The sequence below is a fragment of the Ixodes scapularis genome, unplaced genomic scaffold (genome assembly GCF_016920785.2).
Source record: "Ixodes scapularis isolate PalLabHiFi unplaced genomic scaffold, ASM1692078v2 PGA_scaffold1__304_contigs__length_218370807, whole genome shotgun sequence".
In the NCBI taxonomy this organism is placed as follows: Eukaryota; Metazoa; Arthropoda; class Arachnida; order Ixodida; family Ixodidae; genus Ixodes; species Ixodes scapularis.
In genome coordinates, this window is record NW_024609846.1 from 40,718,860 (window position 1) to 40,740,445 (window position 21,586).

Consider the following 21,586-nt stretch of genomic DNA (forward strand, 5'->3'; position numbering starts at 1 on the left):
GCTGCACCAGGTGAAAGTTGCTCATTTCTTTCAAAATGTGTGACACACGTGAGAGAGAAGTGTACTAGTCTGGTGAAATCAAGACTTTCCTCAAACTAAGCTTTATTTTTCATCTAGCATAAAGTAAATTATTTTACAAAGGTAGGGCATGTATTTTGGCCTGAAAAATTGATGTTTTGGTTATAGCGCGGTACCGCTTATAGTGCGGATTTTCGCTACTCCCGCGACATACGTTATATGCGGTCTACACTGTATAAATCCTCAGTAAAATCGAACCAATTGTAAGGTTCCTTGACCATTGAAAATTGTGTGTAGCCACTGGGTACAGTATAATCACTTTTTTTGTTATAACTCGAGCAATGTTTTAGAATATTGTTTTCAATGTGCGGGAAGCAGGCGACACTGAGGACGATCGCGTTACTTCACAGCCGTGCCTCCTGCAAAAACGACGGTCACTTTTCGCAGTGCTCAAAGCCAACATGGCCGCCCCGCGAGCATCATTCCGATAATCTGCTCCTCAAGCGGAGTATATACAGTTACTCAGTGACATCTTGGTCACATTTTCTGTCCGCAGTTTGGAGAGGGTGGTGGGGATTACCGGGACTACTCCCTCTCTTTACTTCCGGTTAATAGCTGGCCACCCGGAAAATATTTAGGCAGACCCTCGCTTCACATCTGAGGCAGGCTTTTCATTCTGAATTAGTCGGGGAATGCTTACGAGCATGTAAGAAACTGCTCGACCTCAGTTTAAGGGGAGGTTGAAAAAGCCTGGCCTGCTCAGTGCCTTGCTGCCGGTTCCCTCATTGATGTTGATTTCGATTTGCTCCCTCGCTCTCCCTTCCCAGGTGGGGTCGGTACGGAGCACGTATGCGGCTCCGTCCAGTGCAGTCCCCAGCGAGCCGGTGGCGTTAGTCCCTGCGGGTCCCAAGTCCGTGGCCGTTCCCCCCCGCACCAAGACACCCCGGGTGCGGGTGCCCCCTCCCTCCAAGGTGGGTCTCCCCCTCCTCTCTTTTCGACAACGGAGACACGAGTGTGTGTGCCGGTGACGACTTAACGTGGTTATTCTAACCTCACTAGCCCTGGAGAAAAGGAAATGGCAGTTCAGTGCAGTAATTGTGTAGTTGTCTGATATTTCTTTTTCCTTTTTTTGTTTACAATTTGTGGGAACAGAACCCTAGGCTCATTCAACATCTCGGCTGAAGTCTAGGACCTCCAGGAGGTTGAATCCTGACAGTTTTTTTTTAAAGCCCGCCGCCCCCATTTTTGGGCTGTGGTGTGGGCATGGCTACTTTTAGAACAACTTCCTGGAGACTTGGTAGGTCAGACCACAGTCCTTCAACATCCTACTGGTCATGAAACTTTGGCCAAAGTTTGGTATAGGGTTGATAGCTTCCGCTAGGGACGCTACCGTCATGGAGGGGGCATTCTCGTTCGGCCGCCGTGAGCCACCTCGAACTAGTAGTTACGCATAGTTTTAAAATAATTTCTCGCACGCCGATAATTTGTTGCGCTTGCATTTGTTCACTTTATGTAAGCGCCGTATGCAAGCTCAAAGAAAACAATGCTTTAATTGCGAAAAAGGGTTGGGCAGTTGAACGTACTGGTTCACAAAGTGTACAAAGCCGAAGGTGCTTACATTAACGAGAAATGTTGTCAGTGTGATGACGTGTTATCGAAATTCCGACACACGTGCGGTTTGCCAGACCCCCAGCAGTGCAGGCTAGATTGGTGGCTCCCTAGCCCCCTTGTTGATGCCACCACTGCACGTGTTTATGTACCAAGCTTTCTCATGGCGTTGCAGAGAAGTTCTGTGGCCAGTAGCGTATTGAACGACTCTGGTTAGGACTCGTGAAAACGTGTGTGCACCTTAATTCTGGTCTTTACCGGCCACGTATTCTATAGATACGTGTAAAATATTTTAAGAACAAGTAGCCATGCTCATGTGTGTACGCCGTGAATGGTTCATATGCATTACCGAGATTCCTGAACAGACCTTGGCAGGTTGTTGCGTGACCGAACAAGGTGGGTCTCTCCAGTGATGTTACTGAATACTTTCGTTCTCCTGATCAATGCAGCTGAATGAGAACCTGTTTTTACTGAGGAGAGATGCATGGGGAAAACGCCGGCAACCGCCAAGGTCTCTGCCCCTACGATCTGCGTAGGGTGCGGCTACGGGGGGGGTGGTAGCACCGTAGCTAGAGTAAGCACATGAGGCGATTCAAAATTACATCGTAGTGTCGCACCGTCCATTACTCTTTTTCTCCGCGGTCACAATTTTTTTTTCTTTTACCACGTTTTGATTGTTTGAAAAACGACTGGTTGTTTTCTGTAATTTTCTCTGTCTCTCACTCCAGCTTGTGGGCTCTCCAACTGGGGTCCGAGAAACTGTGGGGTTCATCAGCTAATTTCCTCAACTGTCCCTACTTGTTCATAAAGTGTTTCTTCCAGTTTGAACTATATATATATATATACAGTAATTCCCCTTTCTTACGAAGTAGGTTTTTTTTTTAATTGTCGCTTTTATTGAAGTTCAACATGGTTCCGCCTTAAATGCAGGCATTTTTAACCGGATTATTCCAAGCGTATCGGCGGCCGACCACGCTTACTACGAAGGCCACGGTGTCGAAAGCACGAGAGCGTACACGGAGGCCGAACTGGGAAAACGGAGTAAATGGGTGATGGAGGGCAGAGCACGCAGAACTGGAAGAGCAGCGCTTCCGATGCTGACGCGGGCAGTGAGCAGCATCAACGTTCCGACGCTACTCACGGCGCCTGCGGCCGACACTGCCCGACCCCTGTAGAAATTGGGTGAAGGGGGCGACGAGCAGGAGGAGATCATCTCTTCAGGAGCACCCGCCGCGAGTGCGTCGTATGGGATATTAGGAGTGTTTACCGAAAGTTACTTGGGTAGATCTGGGAGGTTAAGAAAACGGAGCGGCCCAACTCTAAAATTGCCAAAGAACTCGACATTCCGGCATCGGCTGTTTGACACTGTCCACCATTTAGCAGAACAAGCAAGGCATATAGGACGGGTTAAAGTAGTTTCTCATGCGGGAGAAAGCATGCCTGTGACCCAAAGATATGCTTGCCAGCTGCTTCGCACACGAGTTTTCTTTCATGAGCATGCTTGCCGAGCCGGTGTGCGATTTCCATTGCTGCAACGATCTCTGCGGGAGTGTGTGAAAGCATATTGGCAAAGCCACCGAGGATAGCTTTGATTCGTTTGCATTTGTCGATGCGGATGTTCCCGCGGATGCTGCGATCGTAGACCTTGTGTGCGACCAGGGTAAGCACAAAGAGACGTCGGAGGGGCACAACGGGAAACGCTGACGACTGCGGAGACCCGAAAGAGCCTTCGTCTGCTTCGAAAGGAAGTGGAGTGCAGCAGGGCTGACAGTGTTCTTGTGATGCCTGGAGCACTTCGAGGAGGACTGATGCTCGAATAAAATTATCGGCAAACTTCACTTAATTTTTTTTTTTTTTTTACTCGGTAAAGCTTTTCACCAGATGTTCATAACCAAGGTTTCTTCGGTTAAATATACAATCGGACTGTTCCACGGTGTTTACGTCCACTTTCAAGGCTGCTGACACCGTTTTTAGGGGCGAAGCTCCTTAGGGTCTAGCCTTGCCCGGCGTCTGTGCTCACATCGATTGCCATCCCATCTGTCTTCTTAAAAAAAAGAAAAAAATTTGTGCAGTCGAAAGGATTCGAACTTGTGCGGGGAGACCCCAATGGATTTCTAGTCCATCACCTTAACCACTCGGCCACGACTGCGGGTCAAGTTGGGGGCTCTGAGATGTGGTAGTAACTCAAGAGCTGGGGTTTCAGTCATGGGTGAAACGTTGCATGTAGCCGCTCAACGTCTATACAGGAGAGGGCACTGCGGTCAAATGCGTATATAATCGCGTTAAACTTCGCATGCCTTGGCTAATGAAGTCGGAAACGCAACCCGGAACTCAGCACTACCTATGAGCAATAAAAAATTTACAAAAATCAGCACTACCTATAAACAAAATCAGTATCATCAGCACTACCAGAGCTTCGCCCCAATCAACATCATTCACCACATGGAGATGCGGTCATTTTTTTTTTTTTTTTTTGCTCTATTGCTTTTATGGAATTACCGCTTGTATCAAATTTTTTGCCGTCCCATTGACTTCGTAATAATGAGGAATTACTGTGTATATTTATAACGGATCTGAGTTCCTAGTATATTATTGTATAAGGTGCGTTATGGTTTACAATGCCGTGACCAGGATTACCGATTAAGAGACGGGGGTTACTGAAAATAGAAAGAGCTCGATAACACTTGCTCTGGAGTCCTGTACCTTGGTGTTCGAATACCTTGCCCATCATGTCTCCACACGCATTACCGTGCGATTTGACTATGCGGGAGGGACTAGAATCTACTGAGGCGAGATTTCGAGCACTGCCCTTTGAAGTGCATTCCACAAGCCTCTGCCGCCGGTTCTCTTCGGAGGACTTTGCGAGCCCTCGGCACCCGTGCGTTTCAGATCCCGGAGTCTGCAGTGGTGATGCCAGACGATGCAGTGGTCTCGTCGCTGGACGTCCAGTTTGGTGGCCTGGAGTTTGGCACGGACACCTTCGACTTTGGGGCCTCGGACGGAATGGCCTCTGCCGCCGCCGCCGCTGCCGCGGCCTCCCACCAACCGGTGCCGGTGCAACAGGACCCGACGGGAGGGCAGGTCTCCTCGGCGGCCAGCTACCTCGACGCGCACTCTGTTGGGTGAGTGGGGGCCACGGTGCAGCTGTTCGCAGGAGAAGTTCACTTAGACATTGCGTGTAGCGGCCGACCTTGGTTTCTAATTAGTGTCGGCTTTTCTGAGCACGGAGCTCTACAAAATGTTTGGGGCCACAGCCGGCAGTATCTTTTCAGTGGGATAGCCTTAACTGTCCCATGGAGCGAACCGACGTCATCAGCTTTGAAACCATGCCAAACGTTGGCCAAACGGTACCTAAAATTCCCTTTCCCAATGGAGCGAAGTGACGCCGATTTCTGATGGATTATGCTCCCATTGGCTGGCGTGTCATCAAGGAACGAGGTTCCCATTGGCTCTCGTGCGGCGTAGTTCCAAAAAAAGCCACCAGAGAAGCCCTTTTCGTGAAGGTGCAGCGCAGACAAAGGCAGGGCTGCTGGTAATTTCGGTACAGGTGGGCAGGCAGACGCGTTACCGACAAGTTAATGATTATTTCTGCCGTTGTTTGTTAAAGGGATGCTGAACCGTAATTTGGATTTCTCAAAATAAGCTTGTAGAAGTGTTCAACAGGGCGCCATAAACCACGAAATATCACTCATATAACCATATATCGGGTGGATGGCCGTATTTCTGGAAAATAAAGGAGTGAATGAGAGAGAATGTTTATGTCATCTTATCGCAGAAGGGGTGGAAATAAGAATCGCGAGGTCAGGAGTCTTTTCGGCCTTGCGCAAGCGCGCTCTTCTTTTACAAGATACCGCTTTGAGTGACGCTTTTGGGATTTGTAGCGTCCCTCCTATGTACTCTGCGTTTTCAGAAATTTCATATTCGGTTCAGCATCCCTTTAAGGCCCGTTCACACTCTTGCGACCTGTTAAACCTGGGTTCCTTAAAACTTCTTAAACCTGAAAACACACTGGCGCCATCTATTGGGAACCAGTGTAAACTAGGCGGTCCGGCATTTTTTTTTTTTATTTCTCGCGCATTATCCTTTCTTTCTTGGCTTGAAAAACTTTTGTCAATGTTATAAACGAGCCTTTCTATGGGTATTACGCACATTTGACCTATGAAATCCCGCAAAACCTTCGCTCTTGTGAAATGCAGTTCCAGGGTCACCGCATAGATGGCGCCAGAATGCCCCGTGTGTTCCCTCATTCTAAAAACATTTAACAAGTTTTAAGAGATCTCGTCTCTCTCAGTCGTACTCGGTCGCAAAAGTGTGAACGGGCCTTTACTGTCAAGACCGGTTATTACGAAATAGCGGCTAGAGCGAAGCGATCACGATTTCCCATTCCCTTTTGCACTTCGTTGTAACCAAAGTTGGTTATAACGAAATAATCGAATATAGCAAAGTGATCTCTGATTCCCGTCCACTTCATTATAACTGGTCTCGACAGTAATGCAGATTCTATCATAATTAACCTAACTATACCTTCCCCTCATCATGACCGGGGTCCTCCATCATCTCTGCCGATCCACAAGGGGTGCCGACGGTCAAGAACCACCGCTGTAAATCATCCCATTTTCGCAGACTCTCTGTCCCGTGAATGTTACGAAGTGTAGGTGTGGGGAATACCTTGCAGGCACAAAATAGTTTCGTCGTATGAAGTGATGTGTTGAGTGTTCATTGGCCCGGTTTCCCCACGTCCCAGGAAGGGCAACGCGGGGACCGTGCCCGGCCCCATGGGCCCCGTCTCAGGTTCCGTCCAGGGGCTGGGGGCAAGCCAGGGGGTCGGCGGGGCCGGCGGTTCCCTCCACGGCAAGGACTCCGTGGGCGGCGCCCCCTCCTCTCTCTCCATGGGCCCCCCCGTGCTGTCCGGCAGCAGACCCCCCGGCATCCCCGCCCTGGGCTCCACGGGGGCCCCCAAGGAGGTGGGCCAGCAGTCTGGTCAAGGGGCCCCCGGCCTGGGGGGACCCGCCTCTGCAGCCTCTTCGGCCGCGCCCACGTCGGTCGCCGGGCAGAAGGTGCGGAACGTTGCTTTCCTCTCTTCCGCACGCGGGCGTGAAACATGGCCAGCTCGCGTGCCTCGGGTTCCTTTCGGCATGCAAATTGTGCTCCCTTTGCTTTGTTACGGTGCCCGTGCGCATCTTAGATAGGTATGTTTACCACGGCGTCATTTGTGGCCCCTCGATTTCTGCCCCACGACGTCGGGAAAAGTGTCGCACCACTGCCCGTCGCAATCGCAACGACGGCACAGCAACCAAGGTTGATACAGCACTGCTATAGGTCGCTGTTTAGCGCAACAGTTCGCGAAAGCTTCGGCAGTATAGACGCAGAGACAGCAGCAATGCTTACATTTTACCACTTCGTTTTTTTTTTCTTTCTTTTTTTCAGGTTTGTTTTCTTTTGTTAGGATTGTGACGTCCCAGAGCGTGGCACTCTAGCTCTTGTGACAAATTGCCACTTGTGCACGAGTAAATGTCAGTGTCTTTTGTCTTTTTAGTAAACGTGTTTCAAACAGAAAGCTTTGGTTCGGTGTCCTCCGATGATGTCATTGAAAACTTTCGTTCTCCTGAGCAGTGGAGCTGAATGAGAATGAGCATACTCGCTGAGGAGAGGTGCCTGCCAAAGCTTAGAGAGCCGTTTGTGGGTGCCAGTGAAAATAGCTTTTGTACAGTGTATTATGGGTTGTGTGTAGCATTCTCTCACACAGTACCAGAGTAAAGCTCTGGCACTTGTTCATTCATTCGATGCATGATCATTTGGGATGCTTTAAGTGGGTCCAAATCTTTCGTATGATAGTATCCAAAACTTTCAGACATGCATTTTTGCTGTAGCTGTATGTTGTATCTATACCTGACTATTATTTATCCATTGAATATGGCATTATCGTAGTAAGCTACAATTCATGAGATGATACCCGAGTCAACATTGTCACTTTGGTATTACTGATCTTTTGGGCGGGGAAGGACGAGGTAAGAAAAAGGAGGAAGAGGGACGTTACTATAAGATTTTTTAATTAGTCTGGAGTGCCTGCTTTTATTTCCCTCTGGCATTTTCTTTTTTTTAGCCCCAGTTCTCTGACGACCGTAGCTAAACACTTTTGGTAGAAGGTGTGGCTCATCACACTGGCTGTGGTCCCTCCCCACGCGTGGCAGGTGGGCGGAGTGATGGGGTCGGAGCACCTGCTGCTCCAGTCCCAGGGCGTCTCGGCTGAGCGGAGCAAGCCCGTGGCATCCTCGTCTGCGGCTGGCCCGCAGTCCAAGATGTACGGGCAGTCCGCCCAGAGGCCCTCCCAGGGAATGGACGGTGGGTCCGTTTTGCAATTTGCCATACTCTCTGTTTGGGAAGTGCAGAGTCTCCGGTGATGCCATTGTCAAACTTTCGTTCTCCTGAGCAGAAAGCTGAATGAGAACACAGATTGGACTGAGGAGATGGTTTGGGCACAAACTAAAGACCCCATTCAGGCTGCCTAGATTCCTCGCTTGGGAACTCGGCAGATATTCGGAGGCCCTTCGGCCGTGGTTGTATCTTTATCTAGCTCGTTTCCGACGTTCTGTCTACGCTCGGGTGTATGTGGACGTCTTTCTTGGAGAGATGGCTCGGCTCTCCCATTCGCTTTCCCGTATGACGTGCCTAGAGGAAATTGCAACTTACCAAAGTACCCCATCGAACGGCGATGGAGAGATTACACCTGGCCCCAGAGATGCGGTCTCTGCACTAGGTTCCGTAGACATTCGTTAAACCTAACAATCATTCGCTTTATTTTACCAATATGCATCTGCATACTCTGAAAAAAAAAAAAAAGAATGAGATGCACGAGAGCTGCTCCAGCTGCTCCAGCTTTGCAGGTGCTGGAGCGTGTTGCGTGCGAAACATTTGGAGCAGCGTTCTACAAGGAGCGCGCATGGTTTTCTTAGGTGGTGCGTCGGTGTCCAAGGGGGTGGGGGAGCAGCCCATGTACTCGTCGGCGGGGGGCGGCCACCACTACTCGTCGTCCTCGTACCAGCAGCCGGGGGGCAGCAAGGGGGGCCTGGTGGGCTCCTCCCCCTACGCCACCCTGGCCCACTCCCAGCAGGGCTTCGCCAACTCGGCCTCCTCCTCCGCGCAGCAGCACTACTACAGCCCACAGCAGTCTACGGCTACCTCCGCCTTCGGGCAGCAGCAGCAGAGCAACGGTAAGCGTGCCACGGGCATTCTTTGGAGCGGGTGGAGCTACACGCTCCTTTCACCCTTAAGCCGACGGTGTGGCAGGAGCTGCGTGCTCACCAAACCAGTCGACCGCCTCTCTTTCCTCACCTGACCCCACTCCCTGCACGTGACCACAGGCGGAAGAGGGATCACATTGCGAAACATGCAGCTGGTCCAACGAGCACATTGCCCCCGCTGCCTGTTAGCTTATCGGTAGGCAAAGTATGGATTTTTATGGCTTCCCAAATGTGGCCTTCCTGCCCATTCTGGCCTTGGGTTCACACGAAGGAGCTTCTTCCCGCTCTTTTCTTACGTCGCGCTTTGCTCGAACAGAGGCTTCAACAAGGGGTGTCGTTTCTTTTGGAAAAATATAGCGGATTCACCTCTTTTTGCGTCCGCCATTACGATTGTTGACAATAGACTACTTCCATAAAGCCCTGCATGCAACACGGCGCGCGTTGCACTCTGGGAACTAGTTGGCCAGGGAGGATGGTGGCATGGTTTCGGTTTCGATCGACACGTCAACAAGAGATCGTTTTCTGGTCCCGAGAGCGTCATTTGTGGTCTCTAAACTAACCTAAATTGCCAGACCTTGAATCTTTAGCACAAGCCTGAGACGTATAGCTTGTCTAACCACATGCTTGTTGTATTTTTGTACTTGAGCCTTCCTGTTAGCATTCCAATCGAGGTATGTGGACGAGCCAGTGCTGGGAATCTCGGCGCTGCGAAGCTTGGGGATCTTGCTTGTGTACGAATCAACAAGCTGTAGCAACCAATAAGTATGCATACATCGAGCTTGCGCCTTTACATTAGTGTTGTTGATCAGGAAGTTTGCTTGCTGCGTCCATAGACGAAATATTACGTTTTGCAATTACTGTTTTTGTTAGTATGCCTGAGTATGCGAGGTAAACCTTGGAGGCGCCACTGAAAAGCTAAATTTTAACACACTTCTTATCTCTTACTGACCCGCAGCACTGCACGAAGTGAATTCCCCACCCGCTTGCTTCCCACTAATATTCAACATCGCGTATGCGCATAGAGTTATCCTGCAATCATATAGGCGAATTCGCACATACAAACCGTTTTAAGAAAGCAAAAGTCGAGCACTTGTGTGAAGAATGTCGCACCAAAAGTCGAGCACTTGTGTGAAGAATGTCGCACCGTTCGCCGGAAGTCCACCGGACGGGCATGAACCCCTATGCTCACGCCCGTCCGGTACACGGTGCGACATTCTTCACACAAGTGCTCGAACAAATTCAAAGCACGTTTGACGGTTGCTAATGGCCATAATAGTTGTTATGTGTTTGTTTTCTTTCTGCCTGAGTATGCCGAGATCATTTCAGACACACCGTTCAGGCACAGATCTTGGGCGTCAGTAAAAACTCGTGCAAAAAGGCTTGGCGAGGGGTAGGCGATGCTTGTTAGGGCCTCCGTCGCAGCTAGCCGATCTCAGCGTTTGCGAAAAGTTAATCTTCTATCAGCATAAAATTTTAGTGGGAGATATAGGATGACACGAAGAAGGCATCATAGTAATTTTGTGCAGTAGTGAGGTCGAATTTATTGCGTTTCCTTAAAAATTTATGCGTAAATGCTGGGCTCAACTTTGATACCCTGTGAGGATGCGGGTCGCTTTCCGCCCAATGAGGTAACAAGAAACGGACGTTTGGCATAAAAAAAAAAAAAGTATGTGTAAGGCTCCATATGTATGAATTTCAGTTCTAGTTCACTGGTACTAGAGGGGATTATTGAAATTAAGCTCAAACATGCACTCGTGGGGTGAGGTGACTAAGCCACGACTTACTACGTTCGCATACGCACGCACAATATCCGGTGTTTTGGGAACCAAGGAAAGTGCTCCGGTCTTCATTTTGTATCGCTCGAGAATGAGTGTCAGATAACCGAAAACACAAGCAGTGCGTTCGGTCGCGGCGTGATAGCATGAGATGAAGCTGCTCAGTCGAAACCGAAACTGAGTGGCCAACTAGTTCCCAGAGTGCATTGCGCGGTATTTCGCCGCGATGGGGCGCGTCGGTTTTGGAAGTAGTCCATTTATCTGCACGGTAGGTGCTCTGCCTCCGGCGACACGTCAGCGCATGCGCGGCCGAGGCACGACAGGAGGCAAAGAGCATGTGATGTAGGTGCAGCCTCTATTGCCGTCGCTGCCTCTATAGATGGCATTTCCTTGTATTGAGTCTCTAATGCACTGCATCAGTTACTTGGGGGGGCATAGGCCCAGTCAGGCAGAAACACCTTTTGTCTCTACCTCCCTACCAGGGTTGGCCCCTGAGAAACCAGATAAACTTCAACTTGAATTGTGTCGTGCCGCACCTTTTTTGATTCCTCACCTGGCGCGATCTTTGCCCTGGTTGCGACTCTAAGGGCTGGACTGGGCAGCACTCGTGAAGTCCTCGGAGAGAGGCATGGAGTGCTCACTTGTGCCTGTCTGGTTGTTTCTGTGTGCAGGCTATCAGGGTTCGTTCCAGGGCAATGCATACTCGTCGGGGTCTAGCCAACAGCAGCAGCAGCAGGGGGGCTACGGAGTCTCTTCGAAACTGTCGGGCACGTCGGGATTGGGCTCTCACTCGGTCAAGGACTCTGTGCTGGAGGCTGCGCAACAGCAGCAGCAGCAGGTGACTGTGCCTCTTTAGACGGAAAGAGCCGTGTTTTTTACCGCGAGTGTCGAATCCCGGGGGCGGCTGAATATACGGTTGTTTTGGAGGCTCTAGGTATCGGCAGTATGAAAGAAAGAATTGATGCGGGAGGTGCGAAAATATTCAAAACTTCAAATAATCTGTTAGTAGTGTTTACCATCTGGTTCGGAACAAACTTGTACTGTTCGAAGTACAGTGAAACCTCGCTAATTCGGATCTCATGGGACCGGCAAAAATGTCAGAATTATCCAAAAGTCGAAATATTGAAAGGACAAAGAAAACTGCGGTAACGTTTCCTTGTTTCATACTTTTATTTTAAGAAGAAATTTCTTATTGCCGCCTGCTTTCTGGACGACATTTGGGCAGAGACGACAACTTTGCTTAGCGGGGTCAAGTCCTCCACCGCACCCGCACTGTCAGGAGCTGCACATCCCGTTCACTGACAATCCACCAAAGCAAGGCCTTTTCTAGTTTTGGGTGCACCACCCTCCGCAGCTGCTTTCTTTTCGCGTTGCACTTGTCGCTCTCGAAAGCCTACAATATCTCGGCCTCATTTTTCACGTACAAGGCCAAAGTTCTTCTCTTGACGCCGTCCCTCAAGGCGCTCAGCATTTCCACTTTGTCGCTAAATTCTTGGCCTGATACAGCTGCAACAGAAAAAGAGCAGCACAAGTAACAGATGACCGGAACGGCAAAATCGCGACACACGGTGCTATTGTTCCCGAGCGCGCTGATAGCGAGAGTGCCAGTCGCGTTGCGCGTTTCAACGCGGAGGTGGCCGGCGGAAAATTGAGGGACACTATAGCTGTTAAAATGGGGGTTTCGGGATAGGTCTCTTTCTGCTGGCCATGCTCGTGTTGAGGTGTGGAACGTGACTGTCACTCTCGCTATGGCGCGCGCGGGAACAACAGCACCGCATGTTGCGATTTTTCCGCTTCGGTCATCGCTCACACCAGAGCAAAACTGATGCGAAACACGGAAAACTGAAAAAGACAAGAATCGTGGGAAAAACCGGAGAGTCGCTTGTGCACCTTGTATGAATAACGGTCATACCCTTTGGAACGGACAGGAGCTTGCGCCACCTGCCGAATTGGTCCGAATTAGATATAGCGCACCGCACTGCCTCCAAATTAATGATTGTTTTGTGCCATTCACTAATACACACATTTGACGGGACGGGACCAAGTTTTCCGAATTAGCGGGGCTTGAATTAACGAGGTTTCACTGTATTTAGGGATCTTTTTAATATTCAAAAAAGGAAAATGTTTTCTGCGATTTTTCGAATCAAGCTTTGCTCCAGCGCATTCGTGTGGAGGGAGGTTGATCACTTTGTACCGGCACGTGCGCCTCAAGAATCTCTCTTTACTCCTGGATATGGAGACACTGCTGATGTGATCTTTGTTGGTTCAGTAAACGCCGGAAGCACGCCGACGCGTGACGGTAAAGTTTGAAGTGCACGAGCCGGTGCAAAGTGGTGAAGCTTGGCAGCAGAGCGCGGCTGCAATGCGGCGAAGCTTAAAGGCTGACCTAGAGAACCGTTTTCTGCCAGCCAAAAAGCTGGTTCCCAGTTTTCCTCTTTGCATTCCCTGTCACACTCTTCTCTCATCCTCTCACCACGGAACCGGGTCTCTGAGCTACTCCCCGTAGAGAGGAGGAGGGAAAGTCCCCTTTTCTCGAACGAAAAAAAAAAAAAAAGCAATTGAAGCAGATTTTTTTCTTTTCTGGCTGCTCGTTGACCTTTGGTGCAAGAAATTGTGAAATTATATGGACATCGGTAATCATCTTGGAATGTTAAGAAAGAAACCAACAAGTAGTACAAGGTTGCTAAGTTTTGAATCAAATAGCAGGAACTATTCACAAATAGTTTTAAATATTTGTGCACCTTTTTTTTTTTTAATAGAAGTAAGGAATAGAGGGGGAGATTGAAGTGGTGATAGCAGCTCGTGGTAATAGCTTTTAAACACTTCCAGTCCCGAACTCTGCAGCAGGTTTTGCGGCATCTGCGAGATTGAATCTGCACATTGTTTTTGAGAAATGGTTTTGCACCCACGCTGGAAGAAGGATGTGTAAGATTTTAAGAAATATATGCAGACCGGAAGTTGGCCAGGGCTACCGGATGGATGGCGACACTGAATTGGTTGCCAAACAAAAAAGGGGGCGAGCACACCCCGCTCACCCGATCTTCCCCGATCCACTTTGCAGCACACGTACGAGAACTCCCACGGGTCTGCGACGGGCGGAGGCCTCCCGTCGGGGCCGGCCTCCACACTGGCCACAACAGCCTCCTCCCTGGCGGGTGCCACTGCCACCACCTCTGTGCTCAAGAACTCTATGTCTGCCAGTGAGTGCTGCGGGATTGGCTTTGGACGGCATGGCGTCACAGTTGTCGTGCGCAGGTCCGAAGTCTGCGCAAACAGGAACTTGCCAATTCGCCGCGTGCGACTATTTCCGGGGTGGGTAAAGAGGACGTCGAGAAAGATTTGGGGGACCTAGAAAGATCTTTCTTGCTTCCTTAGAATGGACTTTGGGGTGTTGTCCTCCAGTACCCTGTTTGTTTGGCCGACGTTTCCCAATGCTACTCTAATTTGGTATACAGAAATTAATTTATTTTTAGATGCTGAAGAATGGTTGGCGTGCTATCTGGTGTCCATAATTAAAGCTGTCGTGGTTGTTGTGAAAGCTGTTGAGGTAATATCAGAAAAAGGGCCTATTTGTAGCTCTTTCCTAACTTTCTGACAGTTAAATCTTGTAACTTTCTTTGCAGTTTCCTTTTCAGAGGGTCTTTATAGGTCTTAGTACAAGTTTTGTTATGCTCTATGGTACAAATTATTGCTTATAGTTTTGTGAAGGGTGTTAATCATTACAGCTCGGTGCCAGGAGTAACAACTTGCTTGTGCATTGCAGCAGGCAAGACCCTGCCCAACTTGCCTCCCGGCGTGCCGGCTGCAATGCTGAGTCATCAGTACCTGGTGGGCAATGCAGCCATGCCCTTCTATGTGAGTGCCCTCAGTCGTCTTTCTTTACTGGGAAGTGGTGGTTGGGTTTGGCCGTAGCTTTGCTTGCACCTCAGTGATCTCCATGTTTTTGTAAGGGATGACAGCTCTGCACTCGGTAGATGCTAGTGTCGATTGTTGAGCAGACAGTAAACCTCGTCAGTTGCTTGGTTCTTTCATACTCAGCCAGAGCCCTGTTTAGGAAGCTCCCTTTGATTTTGAGATTATTTCTCACTTATTCCATTTGAGTCAAGGTTAGGCCTCGTGTTTTCTCAGTCAGAGAGGCTTTGGAGAGTGTTCGTTAGTTGAGTTGACCTCCCACTTCTGTAGCTGGTTTATTCTGACATTTTGAGCTTCTGTATTTGTGATAGAAGCAGCAATGATTGCGTGCAAACTAACGACATCTGACAATACCAACTTGGTACTGGCAACTCTCAATTGATTGAGTTACACCGGGAAAATGAAATATTTAGAGTAAAAGTAAATCGAGGTTGCTCGAGAGAACCAAGAGTCGTCGAGAGATTGGAACGCTTGAAATTCTTGTCTAGTGCAATGCACATAGAGGCCGTAGGAAAGCCACTGCCAATATCAGTTTGTTATATCTAGGATCAGTACCGTACACAAATGATGAAAGTTTAGCATCTGATAGCAACTGAGTATCCTGCACAATTCCTAGTAGTTCTTTTTCTTTTTGTGCAAGTGGTATCTTCATTGACATGTTTTGATAGTATATGTAAGTAGAACTTTGCGTATACGTTTTTCCGGCTGCTGAACTCGAACTATGAATATGTGCATCAATTCATTTGTTGCGGCCTGCCTTTCCGGTTGTTACGTACAAAAATGGCCACCTGACGCAACTGACAGAACGCACTGGCCTGCTCGGTATTGGCCACACTCTTTTGTTTTGCCCCCTCTCTTTTTTAAATCTTTATGCTCTGCCTCTTGCTTTGGCAGACATGACCTTGGACTAGGCTTGGAACTGATTCAGGCTTTGACAGTGGCCCATCCATCTTTCCGTTTCTCCCATCTTTGCACTTGTTCTTGGTTTCTCTGATGCTAATTTTATTTCACATGGAGTTTCGAGTTTGTGTCCTTTGGCAGTTATGGTGTCGTAGAAAAGGAAGGTGCTCACTTTTAGGGAGGTGTTTATACGAACATTTATTTTTCAACTTTTCCAACCTTGGCTGAAACTTGCCTGTTGGCCGGCCACACTGGTCAAGTCATCATCTTAACCTTCCGACTGTGATACCGGGATTGTTGCAAGGATAGAGCACACAATGATTAAATGGCAGTGGCTGTGATAAGAGATTGTCTCCTACTTCAGTAATTTCAAATTATTGTAATGTCGACCACATGGCTCCATGCTGTGGCATATGTGCTGCGCTGCTCACATCAAGTTTTGCAGCTTCAAATCGGTGTGCATCAACTTTTGCATAGACACGCACATCAACCTGTATTTGTGCAAATGCATTAGTTCACAGCTGTAAAAGTCCATGTGAAATAAATTTTGAGTTAATCTGTTAGGCCCCACCCCCCACCTTCCCAGAAACATTTCAGTATGTTTTCCCTAACCATCTTTTTTAACAATATTAACTGGGCTTTATTGTATTAGGTTTAGTATTTATCACACGCATCGCTTAGCATGTCGGGAAGCTATCGGCTTGTCCTAGCACGTTATTCCAAATTAGCTGACTCCTCAAGCTCGCTGGATTTGGGTGTTAGACTGGAGGATAGAGGTCTAGGCCATTGCTTTGCTCAGCTCTCTGAACTAAGTTGTAGCACCTGGTTTCCCCCCCCCCCTCCCCCAATGCTTTGTTAGCTCTTCCCATTGTTTTGACTAATGCATGGGTTTTTTTGGCAACTCTGACGATTTTGTGATATTTTATTGCTCAGTTATTGGCCTTGCATTTCGCTAGAAGGGTCTTTTGGTCTGGGTTGTAATGGTCGATGCAGTGGGTACTCTCTCCCAGTGCATTTGTTGTCATTTCTTGCTAGTTTGATGATCTACTGCCAACTGTTTTCTGGAGCATGACCAAACCTTTTTTTGTTTCTCCTTTTTTTTTCCTCCTTTTTGTTTTTCCTCCCCTTTTTTTCTGTCCTTTGGGGAACCTCTTTCTTTCTTTTCCCCCCGGAGCAGCAGCAGCCTTTGTATGGCTACGAAGACCTGCATCTGCTGCAGTCTAGAATGCAACCCCTGGTATGTCTCCTTGGTTCATGATTTTATCTTTTTTTTTTCTTTCTGTTCTCATATTTCTCCTCCTCCTGTATTTTTTTTCCTCTTTCCGTTTCTCCCTTTGCACCCCCTTCCCGCATCCATCCCTACACCCGCTTCCTTTTTTTTTTTTTCTTCTTTGCCCTTGTTTCTTGTTTGCTGCAGTCGTGTGGACAGGCTCTCCTCTCTATCGCTTCCGGTGTGCCTGTTTTGTTTGAGCAGCCAGATGACTGGCACCGTCGGTACCCCCCCTGCCTTGTGTTTTTCTGTGTGACCAAGCATTTTGTACTAACCACTGTCCCTGTGTCATGGGAGGAGGAGAAAGTCCTTTTGTTCTTCTTTATTTTTGCGAGGCTTTGCCACAAAGCTTTGGGCAGGCGTTACCAGTGGGAGCATGCGAGCTTACTGCTTGTCTCTCATGAAACTGCTGGATTCTGAGAGTATGTCTTCCTGCGGCGCAGCTCACTAAATCAGGGTGCTTACGTGCAGAAAACGCTTTTAACAGCAATCATTGAAATCCTAGGAAATTTTGGGCTTTCTGGGGAGGTCACTCGGAGAAATTCTAGGGAAGGTTTGCTTTTTCAAGAGTTCTCTTTAAAAAAAATGCTTAGGAATACAGTGTTTTTTAGGGGAATTCCGGATTTACTAGAAAATTTACTCGGGAATGTTATGGAATATTTGGATTTTCTAGGGAATTCTGGGACATATACGGATTTGGGCAAAACTTAGTGGGAGTCGGGTGAAGATTTGTGAACAGATGATACTGCATTGCATGAGTTTTCAGCTCCTTTTGAGAGGAATCAAAGCAAATGTTAGGGTGTTGCTGTAGAACCTCCGTTTGGTAGCAACTGTTGTAGCAAAAGGATGAAAGCAGTAAGGCAAAGTTGAACTACACTCGTAATGGTGTTGGAAGCGTTAAAAGTATTCACATCGAGACGTTGGGAATGTTTTGTTGTTTTTTTGTGTAGAAAGGAGGCTTACTGTATGGAAAGAATTATTTTGTAGCTGCACCTGTAGCCCCTAATAAGGATGTCGTGATTTCGAGCGTTGCTGTCCGTACTGAAGGTTTTAAATGTTTGCTCATGCCAGGTTAATGGGGAAATTCTGGAATTTAGTCACGGTAAGCACCCTGCGAAAGTAAGTTGACTTGCATTTGTTCCTGCCGGCTGTTGACCTGCTTGCCTGAAGCTTTGATGCGAAGCCTTTCTCACGACATTAGTGTGGTCCGTTCTTAACCTAAAGGGAACACTCTGGTCGCTTTTCACCCAAGCCTCGGGATTCTGCTGCACGGTCATCTGTGCCCATTTTGTGCAGTTTACCGTGGCAGGCTGGGAAGGCTGGAGTTGTCCCTTCAACCCTGTTTGAAACTGGTTCAGTAGACAATTCCGAAGGTGTGAAGGGTCTCCGTATGTTGTGCATCGCAAGGGTCGCGCAGCACGAAGTGCGCCGCAGCTTTTTTTCTGGAAGGGGGGAAATTGAGTGCCGAGGTGGCCAAGTAATGAGGCGCTTGCAGTGGGCACTGTTTTCTTTTTTAAACGACCTGTCGGTGTTTTTGTGGCAGAAAATTGGGAGGGTGGTGTCGTGCAGCCTGCTTCACTGTTCACTGACAGTATTTTAGACCTCGGTCGATCGACATCTTTGGTGTTTCGGTTCGGTAGCGCACGCTTTAGTGGTGCGTTGTGCACCTGTCTGCTTTAGTTTCGGGGACGTCGGGTGCGGTACTTGGAATGAGGGCTGCTACGCTCAACATCTGGAATACCGGATTGTAGTCTGTAAAGTGCAGTTTACTGGGGCTGGGGGGTCCCATGGAGCAAACCGGCATTGACAGCTTTTGAAGCCGTGCCAAGCCTAAATTCACCCGTCCCATAGAGCAAAGCCTTTAGTATGTAGCAGCGAATCGATAGAAAACTCCCATTGATTGACGCGCGGCATATTTCCAAGGAACGCCACCCCACGGCATGGCACAGCGGCCCGGCCATCGATAAGAGGGAGAGGGTGGCCGGGCTGTGCAGAGCGGTTGGTTGCAGAGTCCACTTGGGCAGCCTACGCAGAGGTTGCCCGGCCAGGCTCAGCGCGGCTTGTAGGAGTACGCTATGTATACCAATGCTTTCGCATTCCTACAGAATAACTATCTTAAATGTCTTTGTAGTTTCTTTGTTTTTTTTTCTGTATGAGTGCAAAGGTAGTCCCTTAAGTTGGGTGACAGGCTGCTTGTGTAGTTTCTGTATTGAAAGTTTTGTCTTGGTGTGTCTTTGCTTGAACTGTCCTGCAATAGCCGTTTCCCAATTGCAAATGCCCCAACCTGTTTAAACCATCCAGACTTTAACGACGCTGGTGGCACGAGTAGCGAAAAGCATTTTATTGGATACCTGCCAACTCTACCCGAATCGTCCTGGAGCCTTCCAAATATCGGCCACATCTCCCGATTGTACAAGGACATAACCACAAATCTAAAAAAAAAGATATTTTTTTTTTGTTTTCATGTGCGAGTTACTTTGGAGTAGGTCTAGGCGGTCCAGGTTTCCCCGGCAGGTCGTCACGTGACAACTGGGGTAGATGCGAGTTACTTGAGTGTTAGACTAGGTCACTCCGACGGGTACATTTTCATTACTCCAACATTGACTTCGACATCGCAGTAGATGTTCGAGATTTCCGTTGGCCAAGATACGAAACCTTGTCCCATGTGATCTGTGTGCTCCGCAGTGCACTGGTTGTACTAGGCTTAGACAGCCGACCGAAGCAGGAACGAAGTTTTGAACATGGAACTGCCAGAACACGTTGGGGCTTTTCCTTTCTGCTTCCGCATTTCGTTTGAGCTATGGCGCTTTCTAAAGCCAAAAAGAAGTATGTGCAAGTGTTTTTATGTTCTACACGGCCGAGTTTCCGTCCTTCGTCTCGTCACGAAAAGGTGACAAGTTCGGTTTCTGTATGACTTGCGGCTGTGATGTGAGCATACACGTGATTGAAACCTGAGACTGGTTTGAAAAACGGGAACTTGTGAAGTAGGAAGAAAAAGGGACAGACAACATCTCAAACTTGGCTAAAAACTTCATTGCCTCTACGCACGGCAGGAAGACCAAGATCAAGGTTCAAATCTCCTCACAAAAGCACTAAAACTACCTTCGTGCCGCAGAAAAGCAGGGAAGTATCGGCAGTTTTCTTCAAAGTAACTGAAAACGGCGAGATCCGAGCCAGGTGCTTGATCACAGGTTTTCTTGATGAACACAATCTGCCGCTGAGCGTGAGTGATCACGCCGAACCGTTGTTTCCGAAGTGTGACGACGCAAAGCGCTATGGATGTGGATGCACAAAAACAACTGCCATCATCGGGGAAACGGCAACTTATGCATCGCGCCGCATCCTCGCTTCGCCGTAGGACCTCTATCTGCCAGAAAATCCCAGCCGAGTACAAAGAGAAGCCAACAGCATTTCAGTGCCATGAAATCGCCTTGCACAGGCAGCATAACTACATAATTGGTCAGATCAACAATGCCGACGAAGCTCCAACATTCCCGGACATGCCATCTAATTATGCCTTGGACGTTTGTGGTAGCAAGGAAGTGCACCTGCGTACGACGGGCACCGAGAAGACTCTAGTCACGGCTATGCTTGCATGTACGGCCGACGCACACAAGCTGCCGTCCTTCCTCATCTTCGAGAGAAAGAAGATTCCGAAGAACGAGACCTTCCCTCCGCGCATGCACATCGGGTGCAGCAAGGAAGGCTGGAAGGACAGCGCGATGATGCGCACTTGGCTTTGCATTGTGTGGGACAATCGTATGGGTGCTTCGTTAAAGACTCCTTCAACGCTTGTGCTGAATGTGTTCAGGGGTCAGTTAACGGACAAAGTGAAAATGCAAACAGGGAGGCCAAGAGCGACCTGGTGGCATTGCATCGCAGCTTAAGCCCCTGGATGTCTGCATCAACAAACGACTCCTGGAGCACGTGCGAAGTGAGTATGGGAAGTGGATTGCAGAGAACAAGGAGCTCTTGCTGTCGGGACGCATCAAACTGGCGTCAAGTCGCGTAGTGGATAGCAAGGGCGTGGGAGGCTATGCCACGCTCAGTTGTGGCATACGCGTTTTTCGAGTGTTGCCTCTCGCAACATCGATGGTACCGAGGACGGCGCTATGCTCACAGACAGTGACAAGGAGCTGAGCTGCGACGACGAGTAGAAAGAAAATTTGTATGTCAACCCCTTGGCCTCTTTTCTTCTGCTTTACATGCCCTTGGTCAGTTTGTGTTATATCGTATATCTTTTTTTATTTTTAAGGTATCAAAACTTTTTTTCTTTTTTTTTGCATTTGCTAAGTTGTGTTTCTTTTGTTGACTATGCCTTCTATTGGCAATCCATAAGAGTAACCAACCCGGTACCAGGACACTTCTTGAGAGCTGCCATTAAAATAATTTGCATTTATGCTGTTTGCTTTTTTATGCATTGGGCTGTGTTATGTCTAAAGGAGCTGTGCAACGATTTTAACGTCGAAAGAATTTGCATTTTCTCCTTTTGATATTGTTTATTTTGTCACAAAGGACAGAAAACTCACCTTTTTCCTTTGTAATGTTGCGATTCCGCCGCATAATCGCGAGGCAAAAATTTTAAAATTCCCGACCTGAAGCTGCGAGCGGCAGCCATGAGAACCACGTGGCATGACGTCATAGGGGGACTTGTAAAAAGATAGCAAGTTGCGCAAATACCTGCTCGATAAAAGGTAATTTTTCTATAAGTCTTGTCGTTGAAACATAAATATAAATGCGTAAAAAAAACTGGTGTCGACAGACTTTCATTATACTGAGTTTTAGCAGCACCATTTATCCGAGGTCAACAAAACTCGGCTCTATCTGCTACTGCGAACAGTTGCCAGAAGCCGGAGGGGGAC

At 48.4% G+C, this 21,586-nt stretch overlaps 1 protein-coding gene across 1 annotated transcript in view; it reads left to right on the forward strand.

Annotated features, from left to right (window-relative positions):
* The window catches only part of LOC8033645 (ubiquitin-associated protein 2), a 56,143-nt gene that overhangs the window by 26,021 nt on the left and 8,536 nt on the right, over positions 1–21,586 (forward strand). Inside the window, exons 9-17 of the mRNA XM_040498496.2 lie at positions 846–989; positions 4,516–4,748; positions 6,371–6,683; positions 7,818–7,968; positions 8,580–8,837; positions 11,314–11,480; positions 13,704–13,842; positions 14,406–14,497; positions 16,632–16,691. Of these exons, the coding sequence (XP_040354430.1) occupies positions 846–989; positions 4,516–4,748; positions 6,371–6,683; positions 7,818–7,968; positions 8,580–8,837; positions 11,314–11,480; positions 13,704–13,842; positions 14,406–14,497; positions 16,632–16,691 (1,557 nt within the window). The remainder of the gene's footprint in view (positions 1–845; positions 990–4,515; positions 4,749–6,370; positions 6,684–7,817; positions 7,969–8,579; positions 8,838–11,313; positions 11,481–13,703; positions 13,843–14,405; positions 14,498–16,631; positions 16,692–21,586) is intronic.